The sequence below is a fragment of the Balearica regulorum genome, chromosome 1 (assembly GCF_011004875.1).
Source record: "Balearica regulorum gibbericeps isolate bBalReg1 chromosome 1, bBalReg1.pri, whole genome shotgun sequence".
Taxonomy (NCBI): domain Eukaryota; kingdom Metazoa; phylum Chordata; class Aves; order Gruiformes; family Gruidae; genus Balearica; species Balearica regulorum.
Window position 1 is genome coordinate 200,709,863 of NC_046184.1, and position 14,839 is coordinate 200,724,701.

General features: G+C 37.4%; 1 protein-coding gene across 1 annotated transcript in view; it reads right to left on the minus strand.

Moving 5' to 3' along the window:
* Positions 1-14,839, minus strand: part of DDX10 (DEAD-box helicase 10) — a 191,769-nt gene that overhangs the window by 131,516 nt on the left and 45,414 nt on the right. Inside the window, exons 12-13 of the mRNA XM_075742273.1 lie at positions 10,256-10,344; positions 2,020-2,488 (exon numbers count right to left, since the gene is read on the minus strand). Of these exons, the coding sequence (XP_075598388.1) occupies positions 2,020-2,488; positions 10,256-10,344 (558 nt within the window). The remainder of the gene's footprint in view (positions 1-2,019; positions 2,489-10,255; positions 10,345-14,839) is intronic.

Sequence of the window (14,839 nt, forward strand, 5' to 3'; positions counted from 1 at the left end):
AGGCTCTGGGGAGATCTAATTGCGGCTTACCAGTTTCTGAAGGGAGCCTACAGGAAAGATGGTGAGGGACTGTTTATCAGGGAGTGTAGTGACAGGACAAGGGGTAATGGGTTTAAGCTGAAGGAGGGTCAATTTAGATTAGATGTTAGAAAGAAATTCTTCCCTGTGAGGGTGGTGAGGTACTGGAACAGGTTGCCCAGAGAGGTTGTGGAGGCCCCATCCCTGGAAGTGTTTAAGACCAGGTTGGATGGGGCTTTGGGCAACGTGGTCTAGTGGAGGGTGTCCCCGCCCACAGCAGGGGGGTTGGAACTAGATGATCTTTAAGGTCCCTTCCCACCCAAACCATTCTATCATTCTATGATTCACACTTGCATGCCAAGTACAAATTACTAACCCTTATGTTGTCAATGCTGAATCACAGAAAATAATTTCTGACTTGCCTGTGCATAAACTAACCTATAAATGTTTAATGCTGGAAAACTGTTAAAAGGTTACCCAGTGAGGTTCCAAATTACTTTTTAAATCACTAGTATTTTTCCTAAAATGTCTTTTGTTCATTCTTTTACATCAAAGTTTCTCCTTTTACCATTTCCTTAACAAAACTTCCCAATTCACTTTCCTACATACATAAGTAACGTCTATTTCAGCATGAGGCGATATGAAAGCTGTGAGAACATCATTCTTTAACTAAGGCAGAAATCTTTTACTCCATTTTTAAAACAGTGATTTCTTTTCTACATGAAACTGAAATTTATTAATAAATATAAGCCACTGCCAGGCAGTAGCTGTGCCAGGGCAGGACAGCTCAAGCTTAGAATAACAGGAACAGAAAGGTAATTCCAGGAGCATCCTCCTCGCATAGTTCTGGGACAAGATGACGATCTGCGGCAGCCTCCTCATAGTAGAGAAGAGAGTGCAGGTGGTGCTTGGGTTACTGTGAAACTGCTAATCTTCGGCAAAGTTAGTTGCTAAAAACTAGTTTATAACACTTCACTAAATCCTAAAGGAAAGAAGCTGCTTATAAATGCAGCTAGTGGGCTGATTAGCATAAGGCCATGAAAAGTGCCCTGTGCTGTTAAATAACAGCACAGAAAAAGATTTAAAATACCAGTTGGAAAAATAAATACTTTGCTTAACAGGAGGCTCAGCTTGCATGCATATAAGTTCAGAAAAACATCTTGCTGAAGCAGATGGCTATTTCACTTGGATCTCTTTACTACAGAGATACAGTTGCTACATAGCAAAGGATACACAAAAAATTCACAATATGTATGTACCAAATCTGCTTTATAGAAATAAATAAAATTTAAAAACCCCACCCTTACTATAACATTGTATTTAAAGATTAAACGAAAGCAACATTTCTTAGAACACCAAGCACAGAGAAATCCTGAATTATAATGCTACTTGCTAAGGAAATGAAAGATCTACGTGAATACTTTTAATAAGCCTTTGTAACCACGCTTTACAAGAACTGCGCAAACTCTCTCTCTCTCTGATACTGGCTCAATTCCTAACAGCAAAGTGTTGGAAGTAAAAATCATAGTTTGAAGGTTACGTTATTGTAAAGATTGTTTGTTATGATTTCTACCAGGAAGTGGCTCATCATGTATTGAAATTTGCTTCCCAGTGCCATAAACTGCGGTACATCATCAAAATTATGACTGGAAGTGGCAGCTGTTTTAGAGAGGTACAAGCAAATTACTAAGTGGTAAGAGTTAAAACTGTCAAAATTTCCCATGTATTCAAATCATGTTATTCATAAGTTAAAGCACCTTCAAGGATATTCTTTAGGCAAAAAAAATTACTTTCTGCTAATAACAAAATGATAAAAGCATCAGTCACATCACTTATCTTTTGGGAGCAATTCTCACCTCCAATACATACAGACAACACATCTGACTTCAAGCAAGTATTCTGCCAAGAGCAGAATCTTCTCTTTTCTCCTCCTCCTTACTTGGAGTACGTCCAATATAAAATTCTTAAGATTCATGAGCCTTACTATAAAAGTGAACTTACCGGTGCTGGATTATCTTTAGCTTCCAGACCAAAAACATTCCATCGTTTCACTGTCAGCAAATCAAGATCTTTAGTATCATCATCGTCATCATCATCATCTTCAAAGAACTGTGTGGAGTCTGGCTTTGGAACCCTGCTTGGTACAGGAATTTCTTTTTCCTCCTCCTCCTCAGAAACCTCCTGCAATTCATCCTCAGACTCACCACTCTCCTCAGCACCTTCACTGGAAGCAGAACATTCCTCAGTCTCTCTCCTTTTCTCCTTTTCCTTTGTTTTGGTAACAGATACCTTTCCACTGAAATTAGTTCCGCATTTCTTCACTCCTTCATTGTCTGTCAAGGAGATGGTATTCTTATTTTGCTCTGTCTGCTTCAACATATCCATCCCATCAGCTGCCTCATTCGCACACATCTGTTTCTGAACTTTTTGAAGAAATCTCACTCGAGGTGCCATTGCAAGACCAAGTGATCTAAAGCACAGAATTAAACATAAATTAATCTGAAAGGTAGATACATAAAATTTGACTAAATTAGAAGCCCTCATTGATGGCTCAAGCGATTCAATTTTATTTATGGCAATTCATATTAATACTTTTTGACCAACATATTTACAAAACAGTATTTGGCCTACAACAGGACAATTTAGCTTGAAAAATGCACATGAACCTTAGGAGAGGAAGGAATATGAAATAACTGAGAACTCTAAAGCACGATTACAAATCCTCCCTTGAAAGAAATCAAAGAACCTGAAAAGCTGTAGACAAGAGCAAATTATCTATGATTCACAGTAAAATATGGCGGAAGAAACACCAATGTAATTTGGTATTGAAGATAGCCCTGATCTCTGTCAATGTCCCTCACTGCTAGAAGTGCACCCAGAACATTATCCCCATCATCTCATGGTGATGGAGAGATTAGAAGAACGAACACAGTATGGATAAGTGACTAATTGCAGAAAACACTAAGGGAGAGGAAATCTCACCTGCCTGCATCGCTCTACGACAAGGCTTTGACCTTTGCGGCATATGTAACTAGCAGTGCCAACAACACAATTATTTACTCTAACTATTCATGAAAATTCAAAGTTACACTATTACTCTACATGAAGTTTGGGCAACCTGGTCTAGTGGAGGGTGTCCCTGCCCGTAGCAGGGGGGTTGGAACTAGATGATCTTTGAGGTCCCTTCCAACCCAAACCATTCTATGATGGGGCAAAAATTAGCCAAAAAGCATAAATATCATATAGCAACAATACTGGAGAGCATTACAGGGGAACAGATATTTTGCCTCTAACAGACCATTTGACTTCAGTAAACTTTGTAATTGCCCACTATTGTAACACCTGACCTTGCCAACACCAATTAAAAAAAGCAGTATTTAATTCTCTTTCAGACTTCGTAAGTCTTCTTATTAGGTGAATAAAAATTATGGGGGGACACTGGTGCTGTGAAAGGAACACATGGAGACCACAGCTGCATTTGAAAACACACAATACAGAACTGACAGTGGTTGTGATTCTTAGGGCTCATACGTACACTTAGCAAAGTAGTTAACCAAGTAAAATGGCTACGTATATACACACGAACACACACAGATATAAAAAGACCAGTCTCTTTCAATTCAGATTATGCACAGTTATGCATACACTACCTCTCCTCTCAATGCTGCCATTTCAAGTAGCCAGCATTATGTTTTCTCTTCACCATACAGCTCTAACTAAAGAAACCTGAGTTATGGTACAGGGCAAAAATCAATTCCATAGTCCTTGATGGAAATGTCATTATACACAGTCCATGAAGCATCCAAACAGTACTGCAGAGTAGCAAGACTGGACTGTAGCCCCAGAGAGCCTTGAACTGTTAAGAGCAGCCAATGAGACAGAGTAGTAGTCAACAGGAGAGGCACCCTGCTTAAATGACCAAAAAAACCACCCAAAAAACCCCAAAACAAAACAAAAAAACCCCAAATGCAACCACACCTGTGGTTAAACAGGGCTGTTTTGGTACTGGCCACAGCTTGAAACACTGAAAGGCGGACACGCACCCAAAAAGCAGCCCACACTGTTAGGATGAGGAACAAATTTTTAATAAATAAAGCCTTAATTTAAGTGTAAAGTTAATTTTAAGTATTTCTGATAACCCAACACTGTTCTTCTACAAGCAATTAACACCAAAAGTAAAGTAAATAGAGTTTTATAAAAAAAAAGACCAAAGTAAGTTTTTATCCAGTGTATTTTGCACATGTACTGACAGCGCACTGCTGAGAGGATAACACAACACATTTGGGACCTGAAATTGGAGCAACCAGCAATCTTGTTTCAGTGTTTGACAGCTAACACTAATTACCTTTGCAATAAAACTATGTGTTACAGCTTGGCCTATTGACTAACTGAAACAAAAATAATCAAACAAAGCAGATGTAATGCTTCACTGCAGCAGCTGGAGGAGATTCAAACCTGGAATTGGGCCTTAACACCAGGCATGGTAAAACACATATAAAGAGATTGCCGCAACGTCAATAAAAGTGCAATCTTTTTGGCAAGGAAATCAAAGGAGCAAAAAAAAAAAATCCTTTGCATGAGTAACACTTTTGTTTTTGCAGATTTCACAACATTATTCTACATAAAGTATTGTTGTCAACTGTTGGCATAGTACTGCAAGTAGTAGTACTATATGGCAACTACACAATCGGTGTTCCCTTCTCCTCCTCATGCAGACAGACATAGATACAATGTACACAGGGTTGCAAACTCCAATTTTATCACAGCTTCTCTTCTATGTCTCCAGAGCTAGTATCAAAGATCAGGGTCATGGCTGCAGAGAAAAGTTTGTCAAGGTGAAGAAACTACTCTCTCCACAGGAAAAGTTAAAAAAGACAACTCAAAAGGAGCAGCCCATGATGTGGAGGAGACTTCAACACACCTTTTCTCTTTCAAATATGAAATCCCATCTGCCAGATTGCTCTTCTGCACTGATGTTTTTCTTTAATAATTGCATAAAATTAACTATCAGTTAGTGTTGCCCAATTTTTCTACACTGCTTAGCAACCCTACCAAAAGAAGACCAGTGCTATCAGAATTCAAATGACATCTGACCCAAAAGAATACAGCCCTTACACTTGGGGGAGAGGGAAGGTGTTATGGTCGAATTTGGTGAGAAAGTAATAAAAAGATAAGTTCAAAGTTGCATGCAAACTATCCCTAAACACTTTTAATTACATAACTTCTCAAAGAAATGCCAGCATTTTGGCTCATTACTGCCTCCTTTCTATGTATATTCCAAACAATTTGGGACAAACATATTCCACTACACCTAAAAGCTTCCTTATATTGTAAGTTTCGACAGCTTCTTTAGAATTTATTTCTTAATCATTTGCCAAATCTAGAGTTCAGTCATACTACAAAACCTGAATATATGAACCAGCTTTTCTTTCCACCAACTAGAAAGGGCAATATTAATCCTCACTAATTCATTAGATGCCACTCAGACCACAATCCTACTCCACCTGAAGTTACAGCTATTCTTTGACTCTAGTGCTAGCATTCACGTGCTCTTCTGGAATACGAAATGTGCGTGGTTTTCTCAGAAAGACAGACAAAAAGCAGGTAAGTTATTTAGTGAGATTTCAGAAATTCTAGCACAGAATACCAAAAACACGCTAACACTACAATATATTCCTCAGACTATGGTAGCCTTAAAATGGCAACACAAATCAGCAGACAAACCAAAAAAACAATCCTGTTTCATGTTTTGGTGTCAAATGCAATGACTTCTTGGGGAGCAAGACATTGTAAATCAGCTTCTAAAAGCAATACTGAAACCAATGGATTATTTTGCTACTATAAATGAAAGTATAGTTGACAGTTGTATTCATCAACAGAAACTGAGGTGGCCAGACATCATCATCCCCTAATACTGATCAGGGAATGCATAGAAATAACTGAACAAAACATCTACAATGCTCGTGTACCTCCTTCAAATCAAAGCAAGCAGACAAAGATTTTAAGGAAATAAGTTAAAATAGTAAAACTCCAAAGAAAGAACATGGTATGGTTTTAAGAATATCACTTTTATTTGCTATTGAATAAGGAAATTCAAAGATTAGTAAACATGTTTTAAAATTAATTCAAATGAATGGTGTATTTGACTTAAAATATTGCTTTTTCTGAGGTTTGTTAATTATGCTTATACAAAGATCTGGAGTAAAACGGTAACTTCACTATGCCTCTATTTAGATTGGGTGAAAAGCTGGGCACCTCTCTTAACTCTTTAAAAAAACAGACTCTTAAGACACTCCGAGCAAAATCTGCCCTTGCACAAAACATATTAAACAGGAAATTTAAGACCAACCTTTTAAGAGTCACAAGAGTTCCTAATCTGCACCTAGATTTCCAGTCCTTTTTGAAATATGAACCAGTTGTAAAGAATCTGAGGTCACTTCTGCAGAACTGCTGCACAACAATTTTACACAACTTAGTGCTTCATTCTAAGTTACTACATTTACTAAATGTAAGACATATTCCATTAGTGAACTTCTTCAGAATTATTTGAACACATAAAAACATAGCACAGTGATTTCTTTTACTATCAGACAGATTCAGACAAAGATTTAAAATAGCCTGAAAAAGGTTAAATACTCCCTGAAGCTATTTTAAGAGAAGAAATGTGTGTTACTTGTCTTGCAATATATGCTACATCTACATTTAACATTTAAAATGTTTTCCGAAGACAGGATGAGCAACCATTTGAAAACAGGAGAAATCAAATCAACTGAAGTGACACAAATCTGAATTAACAGTCTTTCCAGATGGTCTGATTAATAACCAAAATGAACAGAGAAATTGCTTTTGCTGTGTTATTTGATTAGCCAGCTTTAGCTCTCTACATTAAGGAGCTCAAATGCATGGTACTTTACAAATAATAAGGAAGGCCAAGCTAATCAAGGGTGTATGGGTCAGGATCAAAGAGAAGGCCAAAGAGGATGTCATGGTTGGAATCCAATCACTTAGACTAAGATGTAGTCTTTTTTACAAAAGCAAAAGAAGCTTCCCTATTGCAGATGCAGGCCCTGGTGCTCTTGGTACCTGAGCTACCCTGACACCTGCTCAAAGGGCAACACAGCAACAGAGATTTCTAGAGTACGCTAAAGACTATTTCTCCAAGTTAGCTGGATTAGCCACCTCTGAGAAGCACTCTACTGGAACTGCTATCCATGCATATGCAAGGATCTTTACTTCTAAGGTGAGTGAAGGTCAATAGCAGGCTTGGCTGCACAATGAGAAAAGATAGTTCAAGATCCTAGAAGAAACAAGGATGATGACTAAGAGAATAATGACCCTGGACTTTGAGAGAGGAGACAGCAGCTTGTTCAGAGATCTATCTGCATGGCAAAATCTGAAAGCTCAGAAGCTTACAGAAGTAGTTACAGAAGGCTCAGAAAGGGATGGCTGGATCTCTAGGTGGTTGAGGGGCAATTGTGTGAGAAATGCCCAAACTTTACAGATGACTGGAGAATACTGAGGTCCATATGAGTAATACTGTACACGGTATTTCAGATCTGACAGCACCTGCAGCTACCTACTGCTTTGTAACACTGAACTGTAAGCACTACTTACAAAATTAGCTGGGTACTAAGTTGTGTTTATCAGACATTTCCCAAATAACTTGGCTTCAACCTGCTTTATCTGTTTCTATGTACCAATACAGGGATAAACACAGAAAAATATGCTGCATTGCTCCTGGAAGACATGATGAAAATCAGAGAGGAAATTACCTTCCTTGGCAGCCCCTTAGAGCTGTGACTAACCTGTTCATGCAGCGCACTCACCTGTTAAGGTCTGCCCTGGAGACTGATATATATGTTAGCAATTAATAAAATAAAGTGCCTGAGAAGTAAAACAGTTCAAATCCTTGCCTTCTATTTACCTTGTCTCCTATCCAGGAGAGCAGACTAACTAATTATTCCTTTCCACCTTGTTGTTTGTCTATATTTTCTTACGTTTTCAAAGCTGTCTTTTGCAATAAAAAGACAAATTTCTCTTTCATGCAAGCATCGAGATTCTTCTTCACCAAACTTAAAGGCTGCCTGTGATAACACAAGGCCTGTGCAAGACTTCCTCCAGCAAATTATTCTTGATAGCAATTTGTGAGGAGAGGATACAGGAGAGAATACTAATGTCTCACAGCTTAAAAGCGATCTCTAGAATACATATGTGTATAGAAATGCAAACACACACTTTTTAATTTTTATATTACTTTCTACATAGAAAATAATTTTATATAACAGATGAAAATAAAAAAGACTGCTGCTTTGCTGCAGACTCAATCGACAGAGCTTAAGAGAATCTCAGTGTACAGACAGGCCAGGCAAGAGAGCAAGGGAGATGGTGCGCAACAGCCTGACAGACTGAAATGCAAACCTGACAGGGGCATTAAGCAGCCTGTTTTCTCTGCAGGATTTTTAGTGGAGTAACATCTATCAAGGTAGCAGTAAATCTCCACAGAAAGGCTGAAATACATTTCAGAGAATACACCAGAAAGTAAAGGGAAGAAAGGATTCTCATTCCAGATTTTGCCATGAGTTTATGCGTTTGAACATACACCAAGGTTGCTTCTGAATGCAGAATTCAAACATACCAGACTTTGAGGGCCTTCTGGATAAATTAAGCTGACTGATGAGCTCTATCAGTGGATGTGCACTGAATTGAAAGCCAGGGGACTGCAGCGTGTATTTAGGTAGACTAGCAGTCTGGAGAGTGGGGAAGAAGAGTGCCAACAAACTGTTCATTTAGAGCAGAATCTCAAAACTATCTTCCAGATTTATTATCTTCTGACTTTTTGATTACACTTCCATATATTTCACAGCATTGACTAAACCTTTCCTGTCCTCTCTAAACAACTGTCTGTTTTCTTCCCTTTTAATACAGGAATGACTTATTAGTAACTTTGCAAAGTTGAGATTAGAATTTACTTTGATGAAGGACTAAATCCCGGCACAGAGGCCTGAGAAGAACATAACTGTAGACTACTCTGTCCACATCAGTAACAGATACGAGATGGCACGCCAAGCTGAAAGAGGCACTGGGATTCCAAAAATCCTGCATTGCCACCATCTGTCACTTGGTTTCTTAACACGCTGGTTAAATTTCTGTGGTCATCCCTCTTAGTCCTAATCTCTTGCCACTACCCCTTACATTCAGCATAGTAAGGCCTACAATAAGGTTTTAAAGATGCTGACAAATCACACACGTGAAGGGGCAGGCAATGCACGCAGTGAAATTTTTCAAGTTTTTGTTAGTTCTCCTTTTTAAAAATTTCTCAGTCTATAAAGTAAGAAAGCATCTTTTATAATAGGCTTATGTACCTTAAAAACCATAATCATGTTAATTGCAGCACAGCACAGGAAGACCAGGTGTTCTACAGTCTAGTAATCTGTCACATTTTAGTTCATTATGCCACGTGCTGACAAGGTTGAAGATTTGTCGTCTCTGTATGAAATTCCAGACATAAAATTAATTTACCATGCATCTTTGAGAACCTTCCTGCTCCCTTCTGACTACCCTATGTCCCATGAGATTATTCGAAAACTTCACATCTTAAAACAATCTCAAATGGTTGTCATCTGTAAAGTCAACCTGTCAGAATTAATTTCCTTCCCATACAAAATGTGGAATGGTTCACACATACGTACGAAAACAGACACAGTAAAATAGATGCTATTCAGTCCAGTGCAGATGTTTCAGCACACTGAATCTTCTGAAAAGTAATTTATGTCCAAGGAGCAATGTCCCAATCACACTCAAAATGAGACTGCAATATACCATCTTTAGATACTCCAATTTCTTTTTAAATAATACACCTTACAGGTTGGCATTTAGTTATGAGGCTGAAGGGTGAATCTGAAAAAACAAAACAAAAAAAAACCCACCAAAAAACGCCCAACCACCCTATTGTTCTCTATCCTTTTACTTCACAAGTTTTGTCTTCTACGGTATATAGCAAATGTACCTTCTGCTGTAAGTCATTTCTTTCTGTAGAGATAGATTGGTTTTACACATAATTTCTATTTAGAATGTCTTTGAAAATATGCAAAAGCACAACATAAATATGGAATTGTAAATACATTACAAGACTGTCCAATTCTGTACATTAACATAGTCAAAACAGCTATTTAAAGCTATCATACACTGCAAAACCACTCACTCTACAGTTTTCACTTTCCAAGTTGATCATACTTACAGGGCATATTCTGCTAGAGGCAATTTGAAAACATCAAATACTTCCTTATTCTTCATCAAGTAAACTGAACGCAAGTAGGATACAAAACACTGAAAGAAAAAATAAAAGTCTTTCACAAAATAAGAAACCATTCAATTATCAACACATGAAACTAACATTGTATTGTTGCTCTAAACGCAAAATAGAATTTCACTATTAAGTCATTTAACATTGATTTCAGACTGAAATTCTTTTACACAATACCCATCAGCCAAAATTTATCAGTACTACAGAAGTGATGCAACTTCAAGTATTCAAATATTTCATTAAATGCACATCAATTGGCTGAATTTCCCAATGGTATGTCATGTTATTTTACCTAGAAGGAAAATATGGCAATTTAGTCAGAAGGAAACATCATCGATTCTTTTTTTTTTTCTCCCAGCTTTGCCAGATGTTGTTATGCTATTCTGACATCTGAATTATGTGGAAGCATGAACAGACTGTGTTGCTATCAGTCTATCTAAGGTGTCCTGACTTAATCTTAGCCACTAACAGAAAGTGATTCAACTCACTGTAGTTGCCTTTCACTGTGGCCTAAGATAATTTCTATTGCCTTGCATTTGCCACCAGCTCATCAAATATATAAATGCATGAAGTCAATAACTGCAACTCAGTTGACCAATATAAATTCACTATACAACATTTACTAAGACCAGCCCAAGACTGAAGTTTCAATTAATCCCAGACATTTACCAAGAACCTGGAAGCACTGCATAACAGAATAACTTAATCTTGTGTTGCATTTTCCCTCCATCCTTCTCAAAAGGAAAGATTCTTATTCTTCTCATGTTTCTTTTACACAGTCTATTCCTGCCTGTCAGTAGCAGCATAAATACTGGAATATTTTAAATATCAGAAAAGATCCTTGGATTTCTGTTGCTCATAACCTAACCTCTAACACATACCAAAACTCCTACCATGAGGCTTAAACCAACAAACACTACTAAAAATAGCCAATTAAGCTTGTAGGGTTATGTTCAAGCATACTATAATCACACCCTTGTTCTGCTATGTACAGGCACTTGTCAGGGAAAATTATTGTATTAATAATTGTATTAATAATAATCTGGAATTTAGCCAAAAAAAAAAAAAACCCACCAAAACCTGTTCTTGTCAACTTCAGACAGAGTAGGAAAAGACCCAACAGTTAGGAGTATCAATTTCTCAAGGGGATTCTTTAAATGCTTATAAGAGAAAAAACATTTCCAAAGGTGAAAAGAAAAGACAAGACAGTAAATTAAGCAATGTCATAAAAGAATACTTTTCCCCCTGGCAAATTGAAATAAAAACTATTAATTGTAAGATATGTAGAGCTACAGAATATAGCTTTCAAGCTGCCCAACACTTCGTTCTAGAAGTAAATTTTAATTTGCTTATTTTTCCAAATGCTAAGTTTTTTGTTAGATTATGTCTTCCAACTAATTTTAGCAGTGGAAGGTGCTAGCACAATCCATTCAGCTGCTACCAAGAATGAGGTGTGGAATAAAACACTTGTTTGCTCACATTAAATTATTAATCATTTTATGAAGATATCTAGAACCTTTAGGAAAAGGCTTCAAATTTGACAGATCTCATTAATCTATTGCTGTCTAGCAAGCAGTGACAAAAATAAATGACAGTTTATTTTTTCTCCGTAGTGACAGATGGAAAAAAGCAGGTTAAACAAGAGGTATCTTTTCCATGAAGCTGAGAGTTGCAGATATGAAGATCTACACAAGTCATTACATGCCCCAGGGTAGAAATCTCATTCTGCCTGTTGGATAACCTATAAAGCAATCCACTTACTTTACTAGTATTTCTTTGGTACACATGGTCTAGAACTTAATAAGTGACAGATAAGGGGCAGAAGAAACACACTTTTTGCACATGTATCAAACCCTACAATAACTAAGAATAAACCACCAAAGAAATGCCAGATGTTCTAACTCGCATCTATCAGCTGTCAATAGGGTTCAGCCCCTTTAGACTCCAAACAATTTTTCAAGTTTGTCATGGACTGTATGCAGGATGGTATTGCTCTATGTTCAAAGAAATGGGCATCTAATTAAGGTAAGAGGCTTCACAGACCATTCCATAGTAATATAATGATGATTAAAGTCTTCAGCTGACCTCATTCTCTGTTATTTTAGGCATTGTGAACACTTGCAGCAAAAGATACCCCCTACTCCAAGAATTTACACCCAAACTAGCAAAGTTAGATACTGCATAGAATTGTTCTACTTTACAAGAAGAGAAATGAAGTACAGAAAGAGTAAATGACTTCTTTGATTTCTTTCTAAAATACTGCCATCCCTTTGGATTTTAGTCAGTTCTCCTAAGACTTGGTCACTCAGTGCACACAGGCTGGACAGCTGAGGGAGAACAAGTTTAGTCAGTCTGAACTTTTCTTCCTGCTCCTTTATCAACTGCTGTTCTCCACTGCTATTTTGATATCACTTTCAAGGTTTTTTGTAAATAACTGAACATTACAAAAATAGTATATGAATTAACTTATACCATTATGGAAAGTGTTATGGTTGGGCATCAGAAATATATTACAGCTCTATTACAATAGTAGCCAAAGGCCCCCAAAACCACCTGAGATTATTGTACAAGTACTAGAAATACATAAGGCAGCAAGTACTATGCTCTACTAATTTGCTACATTTAAGTTTTGATTTATTGATGTATTTCTTAGATAATTGTTTTAAATATTAAAACACACACAATTCGATTTATGTGCTGTTCCGACATAATTCAAAGTCACAGGACGTGACTGGAATCTCAGGCCGTAACACCCTGCACGTCCCTCTGGTGTGATGGAGAATTTAACGGACAGACATCACTTCAGTGTCCCAGTATCTCCCCTCCACAGTAACATTCAAACTAGCAAGAAAAATATATGCTTTTTTAAACTGTTTTTCAGAACTGGATGAATTGATGTATTAAATACTAAAATTACAAGAAATGCCAAAAGGCAGCATCAGTCCATGAGAGGAACTGCAAAGGTTTCAAAGGAGCCCCAATCTGATTCATCCTTTCTTTCCAAGCAACAGCAGAGGAACCATGTCCTATCAAATAAACCATGAAGTTAGTTGAAGCAATCAGTAATCAAGAATTTTCTTTTATCTCTTTTTTTTAAACAAAGTAAAAGCACCTTGAAGTAAATCAACAAGCTTAGAGGACGCAATCACTTAGACCTCATGCCCTCAACACAGTAAACTACATCCTACCTGAACTTCAGTGCATAGCTGTGCTGTTTCACTGCTATCTGATCCATTCAGGTGAGGAATTTATTTCGTACAAATGTCAAGAATTTAGCACCTTGCAACAGACAGGCTAGACAGCACAACGCTCATGCCTGTGAGAAATCCAGCATTCCAGATAAGGATCCAAGGTCAGGATTTCATTTGCATTATTTGTATTGTTTTATTCACATTGATATGCAAGACTACTGGGGCACATTTGCATAGTATGTCTGAACACTCATACTTAATTCTTATTAAGGAGGGACACTTCTGATAAACCACTTGTTCATACCTCAAGATTGTCAAAAACTGAATGTATATACAGTTTGTTTGCAAGATGACACTGCAATGCAACCCATAAACGAAAATCTGCAACAAAATGGGTTTGAAAGGATAATTAAATGTAAATTAAAATTTTTTGAAATTAAAGCTTTTATCTGTAACACTGACAACCATGTTTGATTTTACTCTTGTGTTATTTTTAAACTTCATCATTATCTTCTTTTGCCCAATTCAGAATGATCTTAAGAAGAGATCTTAAAAAGCCAAAGCCAGAAACAGAGAGGTTTATTAGTATTTTCATTCCAAGTAAGATGATGCTGGCTTCCTCCTACTCTCATCCTCCCCCAACCAGCTGCTCTGTCACTTCTGATACAAACTGGTGTAACTGCAACTTCCTGTGGCAGTTGCAAATGATCGTAATACGTCACCAGTACATCTGGCCTGTGCAACGTTAAGATGAAGCTTACGCTGACATTCCACATGCTACAAGTAATACTTTATGCTCTACAAAAACCTGTGATACCTAAACACCAAAAATAGTTTTAAAAGCAGTCCCTTGAACGTTGCCTTAGACATTTTATTCCCACTGACTTCCTCAGGCACTTTGATTTAAGACTCCTTGTTTAAGAAAGTAAGAATGACATTCCCCTGACCCAAGCTAGGTCACGTCACACAGGTTACCTTTGCAGTGCAAAGAAACCGCTGTCCATCCATCCCAAAGGGTTTTTAAGGTATCTATGTCAGGATGCATCCTAGAAGTGCCTATTCCTCTCCAACAGCTATAAATAAAAGCTCAGGCAGACTAGCTCATATAGGACATCTAAAGTTAGGTGAGATGAACCTTACCTTAAGAGTTTTATATATTGCAACTTGCTCCATTTTACATCCAAGTTCAACAGAAAGGCTATAACTCTTAGACTCTCTTTTAAACATTTATGAACCCCTTTTCATTTTACCCTGCCACTAAGGTTTACCAGAATATCTTCAGGTGTCATCAATCCCCACATTAGCTTAGACAAATAAAAAGTTATTT